The sequence below is a fragment of the Mauremys reevesii genome, linkage group 19, assembly GCF_016161935.1.
Source record: "Mauremys reevesii isolate NIE-2019 linkage group 19, ASM1616193v1, whole genome shotgun sequence".
NCBI lineage: Eukaryota > Metazoa > Chordata > Testudines > Geoemydidae > Mauremys > Mauremys reevesii.
The window spans coordinates 1,852,775-1,868,485 of record NC_052641.1 but is presented as its reverse complement, the minus strand read 5'-3'; the positions used below and the strand labels follow the sequence as shown (position 1 = coordinate 1,868,485).

At 50.4% G+C, this 15,711-nt stretch overlaps 1 protein-coding gene across 5 annotated transcripts in view; it reads left to right on the top strand.

Moving 5' to 3' along the window:
* Positions 1-15,711, top strand: part of LRSAM1 (leucine rich repeat and sterile alpha motif containing 1) — a 55,083-nt gene that overhangs the window by 26,569 nt on the left and 12,803 nt on the right. For all 5 annotated transcript variants that reach the window (XM_039506234.1, XM_039506236.1, XM_039506238.1 and 2 more), the window contains 9 exons: positions 1,608-1,637; positions 3,000-3,122; positions 3,656-3,795; positions 5,184-5,228; positions 6,425-6,495; positions 10,572-10,671; positions 11,611-11,698; positions 12,610-12,684; positions 14,387-14,467. In XM_039506234.1, the coding sequence (XP_039362168.1) occupies positions 1,608-1,637; positions 3,000-3,122; positions 3,656-3,795; positions 5,184-5,228; positions 6,425-6,495; positions 10,572-10,671; positions 11,611-11,698; positions 12,610-12,684; positions 14,387-14,467 (753 nt within the window). The remainder of the gene's footprint in view (positions 1-1,607; positions 1,638-2,999; positions 3,123-3,655; positions 3,796-5,183; positions 5,229-6,424; positions 6,496-10,571; positions 10,672-11,610; positions 11,699-12,609; positions 12,685-14,386; positions 14,468-15,711) is intronic.

Below are 15,711 nucleotides of genomic sequence, written 5' to 3'. Positions count from 1 at the left end.
TTAAGCCACCTCCAGCAAGCGGCAGTAGCTGTGTTGGTGGGAGAAGCTCTCCTGCCAACATAGTGCTGTCCATACCGGCGCTTACATTGATATAACTTATGCCACTTTGAGGGAGAGTATTCACACCCCTGAGTGACATAAGTTATACTGATTAAGTGGTAGTGTAGACCAGGGGTCGGCAACTTTTCAGCAGCGGTGTGCCGAGTCTTCATGTAAACACTCTAATTTAAGGCTTCGAGTGCCGGTAATACATTTGAACATTTTTTAGAAGGTGTCTCTAAGTCTATAATATATAACCAAACTACTGTTATATGCAAAGTAAACATGGTTTTCAAAATGTTTCAGAAGCTTTATTTAAAATTAAATTAAAATGCAGATCTTATTAGTTTAGTGTGATCTGATCCTTGCCCTTGCTTTTCCTTGCTGATTTTTCCAATGTCTGGTTGCACCTATTTAGATACTTTAAGCTGCAAACAGGCTTCTGAGTTATAAGTTGATAACTAGCTGGCAGAAGGTCAGTGGCTGGAACCCCTGATCCGCAGCTGAGGTGAGTGGAGCTGGCGGCTGGTAGGGCTGAGCAGGGCCGGAAGCCTGGACCCTGTCTGGCAGGGGGGTTGTGCTGGAACTCCAACTGGAAGCAAGGTGAGTGGGGCTGAGGGGACCCCTGCTGGCAAAGGACCAGCAGCCAGAACCCCAGAGCAGCGGGGGGCTGACCGCCAGAGCTCTGGGGTTTCCACCACCGGCTCCTGCCAGCTGGGGTCTCAGCCCGCTGTCAGCCTGGGGTTCCTTCCCCCAGGCCAGCAGCTGGGCTGAGTGAGATTGGCAGCAGGACCCCGGCTGGCAGGAGCCAGCGGTGGAAACCCCAGAGCCAGGGCTGGCTGAGCAGCTCAGCCCGCCGCCGCTCTGGGGTTTCCGCTGCTGGCTCCTTGCCAGCTGGGGTCTCAGCCCGCTGCCAGCCTGGGGTTCCATCCGCCAGGCCAGCAGCTGGGCTGAGTGGGACCGGCAGCAGGCCCCCGGCTGGCAGGAGCCAGCAGCGGGAACCCCAGAGCCGGGGCAGGCTGAGCAGCTCAGCCTGCCGCCACTCTGGGGTTTCCACCACCGGCTCCTGCCAGCTGGAGTCTCAGTCCGCTGCCAACCTGAGGTTCCATCCCCCCAGGCCAGCAGCTGGGCTGAGTGGGACCAGTGGCCGGACCCCAGCTGGCAGGAGCCAGTGGTGGAATCCCCAGAGCAGTGGCGGGCTCAGCAGCTCAGCCTGCTGCCGCTCTGCAGTTTCCACCACCAGCTCCTTGCCAGCTGGGGTCTCAGCCCGCTGCCAGCCTGGGGTTCCATCTGCCAGGCCAGCAGCGGGTGCTGAGTGGGACCTCGGCTGGCAAGGGGCCAGCAGCGGGAACCCCAGAGCGGCAGCGGGCTGAGCAGCTCAGCCCGTCCCACGTGCCATGAAAAATCGGCTCACGTGCCACCTTTGGCATGCGCGCCGTAGGTTGCCGACCCCTGGTGTAGACATAGCCTCAGTCGAGGAAGAGGGAACGGAGTGGCCTAACATTACCTAGAGAATGTGGTTCCCCTGATTAAATACCTCTCTCCTAATGATTTCCTTTACTTTTCAGAACAAATTCTTGGATTATGAGAAGAGGAAGGTAAGGAAGAGTCCCTGCAGAGGCCTTTTCTGGGAGTTCTGAGTGTGCTCGTTTCTCTTTCTGTCCAGTTGAGCAAACCAGCACTCAATGCCTTGAAACCTGGAGCTTTGCAACCCCCTGCTCTCTGAGTGAGAGAGGCATCAGAACACACACTCCACATCTGACTCTGAAGGCAGGAATTGCCTGACACGCACTAGTTGTTTTCCTTTCAGATCAGTTTGTTTTGACAGCCGTGGCATATATTTGCGTGAGAAGTCCCAGTTCAGGTTAAGCATGTGTCCATCTCCATGTGGAAGAAGCAGGGCTGCTTCTAGTGCTTATGCTTTCTGGAGCCATCCCAACCCTTTCATCACTTCTTTTCTACTCTCTAAGCTTCAGGAGTTTAAGTGCCTGGCTAGATCCAGACACTGTGTGTAAACGTATCCACACTCAGCTGTGCCAGAGCACCCGCGTCCTGACCTGCAGCCCCCTGCTACTCCAGCCCTGGGCCCCATTCTGCCGAGGTACCTCAGTACTGCCCCACGGCAGCTGCTGTTCCTGACCCCCTCCCTCCTACCATATAGCTCTTCCAGTGCACCTCCAAGCCAGACCTGCAGTCGTAACGAGAGCCCTTGTTGCTGCTCCACTCCTTTGCACATGCAGCTAAAATGTCAGTGATCTTTTCTGCAGCCAGAGTGCTGATTTGCTGTCAGTTGTCACCACAGAACTGACATTACTGCTCATCTGGCTTCCACCTCTCACTGCGCCTCTGGCTCTGGGATTCTTTCCCCCTGATTCATTGACTGGCTGCATTTTTCCCAGTGAAATCTCATTTCCTGCCCCCCTCTCTAACCTCTACCTGTCCTTGCTGCTAGGCCAACGCCATGAATGTACTGCATCAGCACTGCCGACCTCTGTTAGTCACTCACTCTGTGTGTCACCCAGACCCCCTCCCTCAGCTCAGGCTTTCTGACTGGCTCATTCTGTTGCTGACGGCCTTCTCTGCTGGCGTTCTGAAGCTCCTGGGGATTTCCCTGGCCTTCCAGAGGCTAACAGTACTGCATCTCTCTCTTCCGTACAGCATGTTGTGGGGCTGGGGGAGAGGGTGAGCTCACTGAGTGAAATGACTTTCTGACCATGCTGAAATGTCGGTAGCAAGGCAGCTGGAACAGCAGTTTCCTCTTGATGCTGTTTGGATTCCTGTGTAGGAATCACTGGATTTTTCTAGAGCACTCCAGCTCCCCAGCTGGTTTAGCCTGGACATACAGTTGGGATCTAATTGCCCTGATACTGTTTTCATCAGCCTGGGTCTTGGTTTGAATAGTGGAATAGCCTGCAGGCTGCCGATCCTGACCCTCACTCTGCTTCTCGCTCCTCTGCCAGGAAGAGAAGATGCTGGAGAAGCTGGAGTTCGAGCGTCGCCTGGACATGGGGCAGAGGGAGCATGCTCAGCTTCTTCAGCAGAGCAGCAGTCAGAAGGAGGAGATTCTGCAGACTGTGAAGAAGGTACATCAGCTGGGGCCCAAGGCTCTGGCACCTGGCCTGTGGCTGAGGAGTACATTTGATCTGGACTGTCCATCTGTTCTGCTCTGGACAGACTTGACCCTTGCCCACCTGCTCCCTTTCAGAACAGGCATTTCATGTATCGACATGTGGGCCCCACCCATGCTGAGGGGCCCCCCAGAGGCAGCACTCACAGGGCTCTCCTCTCAGCTTTCTGTCATTTTTATTCCCAGTTTCTCCTCTCCTTTTGACTCTCCAGAGGGCTTTTCAGGGACTGCAGCGACAGTCCTGCACTGGCCCCTCACGCTGGCCTAGAGGTGACCTAGCATGTCTCTGCTCTGTCTAGTGTCTCTGGCTTTCACGTGATGCCATCAGTGTCCGTGTAAGCTCTGGATAGGCTCCTTGTCCACTCTCTTGGAACCTTTCAGCTCCTTGTAATAAAACACCATCCTCAGTGATTCGCACGGGCTGTGGGCACAGCTCAGCAGAGTTGTCATTTCTCCCTTCAGCTAGTTTCCCTTTTCTCCTTGCCACAGGAGCAGGTGAGGCTGGAGAAAGGTCTGACGAAGCATCAGCGCAACCTGGAGGGAGAGCACCTGAAGCTGCTGGAGCAGCTGAAGCAAACGGAGCAGGGCATTGCCAGCCGAATCCAGAAGCTTCTGGAGGAGAATCAGAGGTTGGCCTCCTCCCTGGACACCTTGCAGTCAGCGCTGCCCCTCTGCACATTTATTTCTTTGTCCCGTTTTGCGCTGACCGACTGCTTGTGACCTGTCCATTTCTCTGAGGTTTTTCCATAGTCAAACTCCCCAAGCAGCACAGAAATGACTGAGCAGTGAGGGTGAATCCCTGTGATGCTGTGGTGGGGCAGGGGTGAGGCTGGAGAACAACGCCAAGGGAAACCCTCAGTGCTGCAAATCACCCAAGGGAAACCCTCCGTGCTGCAAATCCTTGTTTGGAGGCACATTCTATCACAGCCTTCCTGGTACAGACTGTGGGCAAAACTAGCCAACGTGCTTAAGGCCTTGTCCATACATCCAAGATGTCCTACTTTCTATGGATATAAGTCTCTAGTGTGGACACAGTTACACGGTGTCTCTATGCCTTGTACCCAGGGAGCTGGCCTTGGGCTTAAGACACCTCACTGGGACCTGAGCTTTGGTTTCACTTCCCAGCCCTACTAGTCTCTGCTACTTCTCTGGCTTTAGCAAAGTCTTTGGAGGTCCGACTGAATGACCAAAATGGTCCTGCCGCCCCAAGTCTGAACTCTGAAATTTGTTAGGTGCAGGCTGCTGTTGTCACTGAGGCGGGCATGATCACATGTGTTTAGCCAACAGGGACAAACCTAAACTTTCAGCCCAGAATTCCTGGTGCAAATAACTGTGAACAGAAGAGTTTGGGCCGTGGTGGAAGCGGCTGCACCCTGGGTGTCCCAGCTCCCACTGCCTGGCCTGAATCTGTTCGGCACAGAGCTGCGGAGGGATAGGTGCTGACCTGAGCCCAGATACTGAGGGGAGGGAAATGTTGCAGAGGCGCTGTACCCCAGGAACTGTGTGTCCTGTTGCTTTGCAGGAGAGGGGAATGCCAGCTAGTGTGTGTGGTGTATGGAGTTATATGATGAAGCTGCCAACAGCAAGGAAGGCTGCCAAGCTCCTCCATGCTCCAAGGGGTAAATCCTCTGGCCAGCGCCTAGCCCAAGCCCTGGGAAAATAGGTACAAAGAAGGAGTCCTGCTCCACCCCCACTCCTCCCATCATGGGGTTGGCCTCCCAGTGGCTCCCCCTTGAGGGTGAGGATGGGAAGATCTACCCAAAGGCAGTGTCCCCCAGCCTCTTGCCTTTTCCACTGATGCCTGTGCCCTGGCGGGGGGAGCTCACATAGCTCCTGCCCCCATGTAGCAGAACTGCACCCTGGCTGCAGCTGACAGCTCCACCAGCACAGAGGCAGGGACAGTGGCCAAGTCAGTGGGCTGGTGGTAGCGGCATGTGGCTTGCTCAGAGAGGACTCCGCTCCCTGGGGAGAAGGGTGCCCTACTCTGCAGTAAAAACCTTCTGCTTTATTTTTCTAGGCAGAAACAAAGTTCAGAAATTTTAAAATCCCTGGAGAACGAGAGGTAAGTGCCCTGCCTAGGATAGGCTCCTCTGGGCAAGGGTGAGTGGCTGGGATGGAGGGATGGACTCGTTCACCTCTAGGCCATGATTCTGAATCCAGCTCAAGTCAGCAGGGATAGAAAGTTGTTTTCATCTGGCAGCCATTGGGTGGCCTGTGTACAATGAGTTTGCTGTTATTCGACCTGGTTCCTGGTGAAGCAGGAGTCCACACCACAAGAACCAGATCCACAGTTGGCAATAATTGGCCCGGGTGCTGGCAGGCTCAGCAGAGAGGTCAGGGACTAACCAGGTGGTGAACGTTGCTGAGGATAACCAGAATACCCACGGTTGTTACAGCTAACAGTATGGGAAGGGCGAGGAAACGGTGTCTCACTCTTCAAGATCAGGATGAGACGTAATGTAGGGGCAGATTATCCCTTGTTTGCCTGCTGCAAGATTCCTTGCACCTCCCTCTGAGGCATGTGCTTTAGGTGCTGTCAGAGACCTGATGCCAAGCTAGATGGCCCCAGTCTGATCCAGTCTGTAATTCCAATGAGAAAATTGACCTCTCCTCTCCCCAACAAAGAGGAGGTCCCTGCAATCTCCTGAAGCCCTAAAATGTGGATCAGAGGACCCAGATACATCTGCTGGCTGTTGTAGGGCAGAGGGTTTCTGGGAAGGTGCCGTGCTGTTGGGTTGAGCACTTTGGGGACATCGATCACCACCATCTTTGTTGTTTATGCAGTGCCATTGATGTGCATAGCAAGGCAGAGATACAGAGTCCTTGGCACTCTAGAGGCTGGGGATGTGTATATGGGGGGACCCCAGAGAACAGGAAGCAAAAGGAGGGGGTCATCATTTAGGCAGAGGAATAGAGGTTTCATAGAAGTTATTTTATTTCACTTATTCTTACTCCCTTGGGTTTTCCCAAGGGCAGCCAGCCTTCTGGCAATGCCCTCTGATTTGGCCCTGCTGGGAACAACATAGGCACCCTCCCCAGTGGACAGGCAGTGTCCTGTCTGCGGCTGGAGATTCCTGAGCCTCTGCAGGCCTCCTCCTGGCATCTCTCGCTCACACGGATGAGTGACCGGATGGAATCACTCAGCCATTCAAGCCCAGGGTGCAGCTTTGAGGTGGGTGGAGAGGGTGTGGCTGGCTGGCAAGGGTGAAATGTGGCTCTGGCAGAAGCAGTGGTTGAATGGACCTGCTTCTTTCTTAGAATAAGGATGGACCAGCTGATGGCAATAACGCAGGAGGAGACAGAGCAGCTACGCAGAAGGGAAGTGGCCTGTAAGTCCAAGGGAAGGGGGTTGTGGTGGTCATCTGGGGGATTGGGGGAGGGGGTGCGAGAGGGCCGTATCCTCTGATGGGTGGAGGGGGACTGAGAGGACCGTATTCTCTGGGGGTGGGGGGGCTGAGAGGGCCATATTCTCAGGTGGATCGGGGGAGGGCTGTGAGGGCCATATCCTCTGGGGAGATCGGGGGGGAGGTCTATGAGGGCCATATTCTCTGAGGGAATGGGAGAGGGAGGCCATATCCTAGGAGTGGCTCCTGGCTACACATGACTCTTACTGCTATAGCTTGCCTGAAATAGTGGTGTGAGCAGGTGTGTAGCTAGCACTGGGTCCCTGGATGGCAGCTCATCCATTACCCTCCTGCACTGCACCACTAATCGCAAGGGAGTCACATCCCTCTGGCTGGAGCAGTGAGAGATCTGGCAAGGGATCAATCCCCAGCGCACACATAGCGCGTTGTACATTCAAACCAGCTACAACTGGCAACCAGCCAGGTGAATGAGGCAGGGCTCAGACCTGCATAAATGTTACCATGGGTAAATACTGTACCCTGTGGGGGTGGGGTTTGGGGTGCTGCCTGGATCCAGCTGAGCCAACTCTGCTGTATAGGAGCTGGAAGAAACTGATTTTGAGGTTTGGAAAGCAGCCCAGTGTGTGCACTCGTTACACAGAGACACGCGTCTCACCTATGCTGCCAGCATTTGCTGTTGGGATTAAAATGTGTGTGTGCAGGAGCAAGCGCGTGCCCTGCTGCGACAGAGACATCTGTGCTGAAGCTATCTCAGAGCCAGTCTCCTGCCTCAGCCCCTATTTGTGGGTATTTCAACCCTCAAAGCAGTGACTTCATAGAATTCAAGATCAGAAGGGACCATTATGATCATCTAGTCTGACCTCCTGCAAGATGCAGGCCACATAAGCCGATCCACCCACTCCTGAACTAATTCTCTCCCTTGACTCTGCTGTTGAATGCTCCAAATCATGATTTAAAGAATTCTAGTAGCAGATAATCCACCAGCAAGCGACCCCTGCCCCATGCTTCGGAGGAAGGCAAAAAACCTCCAGGGCCACTGCCAATCTACCCTGGAGGAAAATTCCTTCCTGACCCCAAATATGGCGATCAGCTGAACCCCGAGCATGCAGGCAAGACTCTCCAGCCAGACTCTCTGGAAAAAGGCTAACAATATCCTATCATTGACCCTTTGTACTAATTACCATTGTGGCACGTTATTGACCTATTGACTAAACCCGTTATCCTATCATACCATCCCCTCGAAAAACTTATCTAGCTTAATCTTAATGTCATGGAGGTCCTTCGCCCCCACTGTTTCCCTCAGTAGGCTGTTCCAGAATTGCACTCCTCTGATGGTTAGAAACCTTCGTCTAATTTCAAGCCTAAATTTCCTGACTGACAATTTATATCCGTTTGTCCTCGTGTCCACATTAGCACTGAGCTGAAATAATTCCTCTCCTTCCCTGGTATTTATCCCTCTGATATATTTAAAGAGTGCAATCATATCTCCTCTTATCCTTCTTTTGGTTAAGGAAAACAAACCGAGCTCCTCAAGTCTCCTTTCATACGACAGGCTTTCCATTCCTTGGATCATTCTAGTGGCCCTTCTTTGTACCCGTTCCAGTTTGAATTCATCCTTCTTAAACATGGGAGACCAAAACTGCACACAATACTCCAAATGAGGTCTCACCAACGCCTTATATAACAGGACTAGCACCTCCTTATCTCTACTAGAAATACCTTGCCTAATGCATCCCAAGACCGCATTAGCTTTTTTAGCGGCCACATCACATTGCCTACTCATAGTCATCCTACAATCAACCAGGACTCCTAGGTCCTTCTCCTCCTCTGTTACTTCCAACTGGTGCGTCCCCAGCTTATAACTAAAATTCTTGTTAGTCATCCCTAAATGCATAACCTTACACTTCTCACTATTGTATTTCATCCTGTTACTAATACTCCAGTTTACAAGGTCATCCAAATCTCCCTGGAGGATATCCCGATCCTTTTCCGAATTGGCAATACCTCCCAACTTGGTGTCATCCGCAAACTTTATCAGCCCACTCCTACTTTTGGTTCCGAGGTCAGCGATAGATTAAATAAAATCGGACCCAAAACCGAACCTTGAGGAACTCCACTGGTAACCCCCCTCCAACCCGACAGATCACCCTTCAATACGACCCTCTGCAGTCTCCCCTTTAACCAGCTCCTTATCCACCTCTGGATTTTCATTTCAATCCCCATCTTTTCCAATTTAACCAGTAATTCCTCATGCGGTACCGTATCAAACGCCTTACTGAAATCAAGATATATTAGATCCACCGCATTTCCCTTGTCTAAAAAATCTGTTACTTTCTCAAAGAAGGAGATCAGGTTGGTTTGGCACAATCTACCTTTCGTAAAACCTTGTAATTTGTCCCAGTTGCCATCGGCCTCAAGGTCCGTAACCACTCTCTCCTTTAATATTTTTTCCATGACTTTGCATACTACAGATGTTAAACTAACAGGCCTGTAGTTACCCGGGTCACTTTTTTTCCCCTTCTTGAATATAGGAACTATATTAGCTAATCTCCAGTCAAACGGTACAACCCCCGAGTTTAGAGATTCATTAAAAATCATCGCTAACGGGCTTGCAATTTCACTCGCCAATTCCCTTAATATTCTAGGATGAAGATTATCTGGGCCCCCCGATTTACTTCCGTTAAGCTGTTCAAGTTTGGCTTCCACCTCAGATACCGTAATGTCTACCCCCATATCTTCATTCCCGTCAGTCCCTCTACCACTATTCCTTAGCCCTTCATTAGCCTCATTAAAGGCTTTCTCGGGATACAGGCCTCTGACAGCTCCTGCAACTTCAACCTGAAATAACCCCAGGTGTCATCCGCCTTTAGATCCCTAAATATGTTAGTCCAATCCACTTCCCTAACTAGTCGCCTCAATTTAGTAAAGTTAGCCCTTTTGAAATCGTAAATTAGTCTCAGATGCAATTATGTTTATCCTTCCATTTATTTTGAAACGAATTAGCTCATGATCACTCGAGCCAAGGTTGTCCCCTACAACTATTTCCTCAACAAGGTCCTCGTTACTTACCAAAATCAGATCTAAAATGGCATCCCCCCTCGTCGGTTCAGCAACTACTTGATGAAGGAATTCATCAGCTATCACGTCTAGGAAAAGCTGAGCCCTATTATTATTACTAGCATTTGTTTCCCAATCTATATCCAGGAAGTTAAAATCTCCCATGATCATACAGTTCCTATTAGTATTTACCTCCTTAAAAACATTAAAGAGCTCTCTATCCATATCCAGGCTAGATCCCGGCGGTCTATAGCACACCCCAATCACTATCCCAGGGGACGCTCTAGTAGTTTTCTTCCCCAATGTCACCATTGCCCAAACAGACTCCGTATTATTCATTGCATTGCTAGTTATTTCGTTACTTTTCACCTCATTATTGACATACAATGCTACTCCCCCACCTTTACCTTTGTTTCGGTCTTTCCTAAACAGCACATACCCTTCCATACCTGTGCTCCAGTCATGGCTACCGTTCCACCATGTTTCGGTTATTCCTACGATATCCGGTTTCAATTCTTGGACTTAAACCTGCCTTCATGGGATGGCGAAGTTTTTACCCATCTCTCTAGTTCTCTTTCCTTCAGTAGCTGGGTGGAGGCCCCAGGCTGCAGCGGGGAGATCAGATCTGCAGCCCAGTGGGACCACTAGTTAGTGACTCTGCTCCTGCAAGCAGCTGCTGGGGAGCTGAAACTGGGGTGGTGCCCTGCAGAGGCTGAGAGCGTATCGTCTGTGTAGAGCAGAGTCCACAGGACGCTCTCCTGGCTGGCCTCTCATCAAGCCCTGATTAGTGGTTGCCCATTGGGAGGGTGCAGCTATCTGGCTTTCCACTCTGAACAGCTTTACATGGAAACAGGGATGGAATAAAAATTGGAGGGGGGACCCCAATTTTAGCATGTTCTTGTAGCTGAGTGGGGAGCAGGAACAATGCTGGACATAGAGTTAACCTGCTTCGAGCACTAATCACTCCACTTTGTGTCTCCCAGCTGCCATGCAACAAATGCTGGCTGAGAGCTACAAGAACAAGCTCATCCACATGACCTCTGAATCTCGAAGGCAAGACCTCGTCAACCAGGCATGCTCCAGGTACTTTGAGAGAGCAGTGTGACTGATAGCAATCTTATAGAACTCCTTCCACGGCAAAGGGCCCCAGCACAATTCTGAGACATACACACAGGGATCTCTGCAGCCACTTCTGGAGCGGAGCACGACAGCTATTTAACAGCACACAGCAGTATTAAAAATTGAAAAACAAAAGGGACACCAAGATAGAGCTCTTACATTTAAACACGAATAATATTAGTGTTACTAATGCTCTGGATTAGTAAGAATTGAAAGAATGGTATAAGCCTGATTTATTTTATTTCTTACATTTCACTCAGTTTGGAGGGTGAAAATGAAACCAGTCATTTCATTTTTGATTAGTCACTTTCACTGCCATGCAGTCACACAGTGTTCTTTGGGGGCCTCTGTGTGGCCTGGAATTCATAGGGTGCTTTGGGGAAAGGAAAAGCATCAGAATGTTGGTTCTTATCCCTTGAAAGCAGCCAGAGCAGTTCTCTCATTGAGCGTCAATCAACTGCACTTACAGCGCAGTTCTGCTCCGACAGCGACAGTACTGGGGTGTCTTTTTACTTGAGAACTGAGACCGTTTCCTCTGCAGTCACTGAGGCAATGCACTTCATGGGACTAATGATACAAAGTCCTCTCTTGGAGCAGAGGCCACACTTTGATGTTTTATGAGCTGTTGGGCATGGACACTGAGTCACTCTCAGCGGGTGTACCAGTAAGTTGTGCCTCTGTTTTTGTTTCATTTATCAGCCAGGGTTGGTTGGTGGGAAGGAGTTTACACACCTGCCAAGTGCGTGTGAGAGCTCTGGCTGTCCACTCATGCTCAGTAATAAACTCGCCTGTTTTAGGAAGTCCCCTGACTTCTCTGAGTTCATTTCCATGGCCAGCTTGACCTCTTATTTGCATTGCAGTCTGAGACCCTGTAGTAATCCCCTGGTGATGTATCTCTTACAGCCTGGCAGAGATGGATCAGAAGTTCCAACAAATCCTGGCTTGGCAACAGCTGGATCAGAACAAGGCCACTAGTCAGATCCTGCAGGAGGTAGGCTTGTGATCAGGGAAGCTAAGTGCATGTTGTAATGGGGGTGGGGAACAGAGCTGGCATGACAAGCACATTGGCTGCTTTAAAGCCTTGTTAAAACTAGTTAGTTAGGTGCAGAAATCTCTGGCAATCTGGATAATTGGTTGCAGTGGCTAAAGGGAAACTATGTAATGACTTGTTCTCTACCCAGAGAGCCAGCAGGAAGCTTTGAGGCATCTGTGAGAGGAGGGCAGGGGGTAAAGATCATGGGAAGCAAAGACAGTCAGGTGACTGAGGCAGGCGACCTGGTTTTGGGGCTGGGTGACCTAGAGCAAGTCACAGGCCAATGTTTTCAAGTCAAACATTGGAGGGATAGTTCAGGGGTTTGAGCATTGGCCTGCTAAACCCAGGGTTGTGAGTTCAATCCTTGAGGAGGCCACTTAGGGATCCGGGGCAAAAAAATTGGTCCTGCTAGTGAAGGCAGGGGGCTGGGCTCGATGACCTTTCAAGGTCCCTTCCAGTTCTAGGAGATTGGTATATCTCCAATTATTACCTTTATTACCTTTACCTAATCACTAACTCTGGGTTCCCAGGGGAGATGCTGTGGGCCTGACTTTCAGAGGTGCCAAGCCCCCTCAGCTCTCACTGATTGCAGATTGCTGATAGCAGTTGGAAAATCAGACCCCAGCTGTTAACACCTGCTTTGAAAATGTTTGGCCTTAATTTCTCTGTGCCTCAGTTTACCAGCTGTAAAATGGGGCAATTGTGTTTTATTTCTTGGGATTGTAAGGAGGCACCCAAATTCTGCAGGGGTGAGCACCAGGGAAGTGTTTGTAAATCAGATCATTTCAGTGTAGTGAGGGTCACTGGTGTGTTTGCATCCCCATGATTGGGCCTCGTTCCTGGGTTAAGCAGAATGTAATGTTTCATAGAGTGAAATGCAGAAAGCGGCCTTTGAAGCCCTTCAGGTGAAGAAGGATCTCTTGCACCGGCAGATCAGGAACCAGGTGAGTTGGCGCTGGCAGAGCAGAAGCAACCAAAGATTCAGCTCATTCATCTGGGTGGTGAGACCACTGCAAGGAAAGTTGCCGTGCTGCCTATGCAGAGCAGGGTCTGAGGAAAACCAAGGACCCTTCTGTTTCTGTAGGGCTGTGTAACACAAAGTGTCAGGCAGCACTGATTTGATTTAATAATACTTCTTTCCACCATGGAGGAGTGACGGTGAGGTCTAATAGATCCAAGGGAAATGATGGAATCCCCATTACTTGAGTCATCAGAAACTCGACTGGCCAAAGCACATGAGAATGGGTTATAGAGAGCAATCCTGAGCCAGGCCTCTGCCATGTGACAGGCTGCATAGTGAGTGGGGCTGCTGTCTCCATAAGAATTCATTGCATCTCCATCCAGACCATTAGATTTGCACATTGCGGCATGAGCTCATTATTATCTGTTTCTGTTGCCAACCTACTGTTTGATCTCCATTTTGTTAAAGATGAAGCATGTTACTGGGGGTGGGTGGTGGAGACAGTTCTGGGAGCACGGCACCAGGGTGCCCCTATGGTTAAACGACAGAGAGGACCTGGCCAGTTTCTCAGCGGAGTGCTCCAGGCTTTCCCCTCTCTGACCCTAAGAAAGGAGCTCGGTGTAGGAGATGGGGAGGAGAAGTTGAATGGCTTTGCTTTGCTATAATGAGCTAAACAGGGCCAGTCTTTGCAACTTGTGGGAAGCCCACAGGCCTTGTCAGTGATCAGATCACACAAATGTGCTTTTTGCTTGAACTTGTACCTTCCTTGCAAGATTCCATCACTGGAGTTCACCAGTAACAAGAACCTTGTGGATGATCAGCCTACTTATCCTTGCTCTACAGTCCTAGGGCGTCTTTGGGTCATGTCTGGCCCTCAGGCTTCACTGCTGGGCACCTCTCTGTTAAACACTCTGCTCCTGGGCCTTCACTTCCCCTGCATTCCATTGGCATGCTGTGCACCTAGTGGAGTGGTAGGATGCCCCTGGAGCAGTCAGCAGCATGCCAAGGGTGTTCTTCCTGGATGGTTGTGGGATGTATGGCAGCAGATAAAATAATGGTTCAAGTACAAGCCTGGGTGACAGGCGATCTGGGCTCTGTTCTTGGCTTTGCCACTTATTTACTGTGGGATTGTGGACAAGTCACTTTGCCTCTCTGTGCCTCAGTTTCCCTATCAATAGTTATACGTTATTGGTATTGTAGTAGCACCTAGAAGCCAAATGTTGTGTGCCCTGTACAAACACCTAGCAAAGAGATGGGCCCTGCTCCACAGAGCTTACAGTCTAAGGAGCTGCATTAACACAGAGTTAATGTGTCCCTACTTTCCAGGCTGGCTGAGAGGCTTGAATGAACCAACTGACTGCAAAGCACTTCAGGGCCATAGGATAGAAGGTGCTTAGAGACAGGCATATAAAGCGCCTTTTGTTGTGTGGGGGTGGAACACAGCTAGTTAGCATCAGGCAGAGACTAACCATGAGCAGCTGGCAGCGCAGTCATGCAGGCAGTGCAAGGCAGCTTGTGAGTTGTTTACTTGGCCCTGGAGAATTGACAGAACAAAGGGAGAGGACAGGCTTCCCAAAGCGCAGTCCAGCCCCCTGTCTCCCCAAGGGCAGCTAAGGCTGGCGCTAAAGCAGCTAAATAAAAGTCATTTCAAATGTCAGTAAAAAACTGTTTCATCTTCTGTTTAGATTAAGTTAATAGAAACAGAGTTATTGCAGCTGACACAGCTGGAGTTAAAGAGGCAAGAACTGGACACAGAGACACTGCAGGTATGTAGGGCTCCGGGGCTGCCCCCTCTTCTACCCTGTACCTTTGCTCTGGGGTCTCAGAAGCTCTGCTCCCTTCCTGTGCTCTTTGCAGTTTCTAGGTGGTTTCATGCTTAGTCAGAAGGGGATGTTCCCCAAATTCCCTCTCTCCTGCTGCTTTCTGAAAACATTGCTGCTGCTCCTGGAGATCTTGAGTAATTTTCAGTTTGAAAACTTGGCAGAAGCAGGCTCATTGGGCGGGGCAGGAGCTTCTCCTAGCACACATCTTCCAAGCATCTCATGTTTTCTTGCATTGTTTTTTTTTTTATTTTAATTTGTTTAAATATCTGCCAAAAATGACCCATACCTCTCTCGTCCTCCTTTCTAAGTCATATCTCCAAGGTCATCACAGCATCCCCTCTGCCAGACAGCCTCCCATCCCCAGGGCAGTTTTCATCCAGCTGTAAAGGGAGCTCAAGTTGGGTTAAAGCAGCTTAGCTTTAGTTTTCTTTCATGTGCCTTTGCAGGAATTGTCTTGCAATGTGAATTACCCCATAGGATTTGCCAGTTCAGGTCATTGGTCCAGTAAGTCTGGTATCTGTAGCCAATAGCTGATGTGTCAAAGGAATATAGTTTGCCTAGTACACCCTGCACTGATCAGTTGACACCCTGAAGCATGAGATTCGATTGCCACTTACTCAGCATGTGTGACTGTAAATGCTATTAGTCATAAAACACCCCAATAACTGATCTCTGGTGGCAGGGAACCCTCCAGGCTCATTATACCTGGGGGAAGCAAGACAGTCACAATTTCCTCTCTTCTGGGAGGCTGCCAAGTAGCTCACTGTAGATTGTTAAGAGCTGGGCACATCCCTACACACCTGATACACGGCCCAAGGATCATGGCACAGGTAGTTGCAAAGCAGCCACTACAAGGGGAAAGAGTGGGAAGTCCTGTGGTCAAGCGAATGAGACGGGGCAAGGGTGTAGGCAAACTGTGGCAGTGCCAGGGATGGCGGTAAAGTGTCAGGAATGGTGTCTTGACTCTAATCTGTCAGCTACTCTCAGCACCGACCACTTAGAAACTACAACTGAGCCACATTCCCCCTGGTAACGCATTAGCCAGCATGGTTATATACAAGCCCATAGCACAGTCAGCATGGATTCACCAAGGGCAAGTCATGCCTGACTAACCTAATTGTCTTCTATGAGGAGATAACTGGCTCTGTGGATGAGGGGAAAGCAGTGGATGTGCTATTCCCTGATGT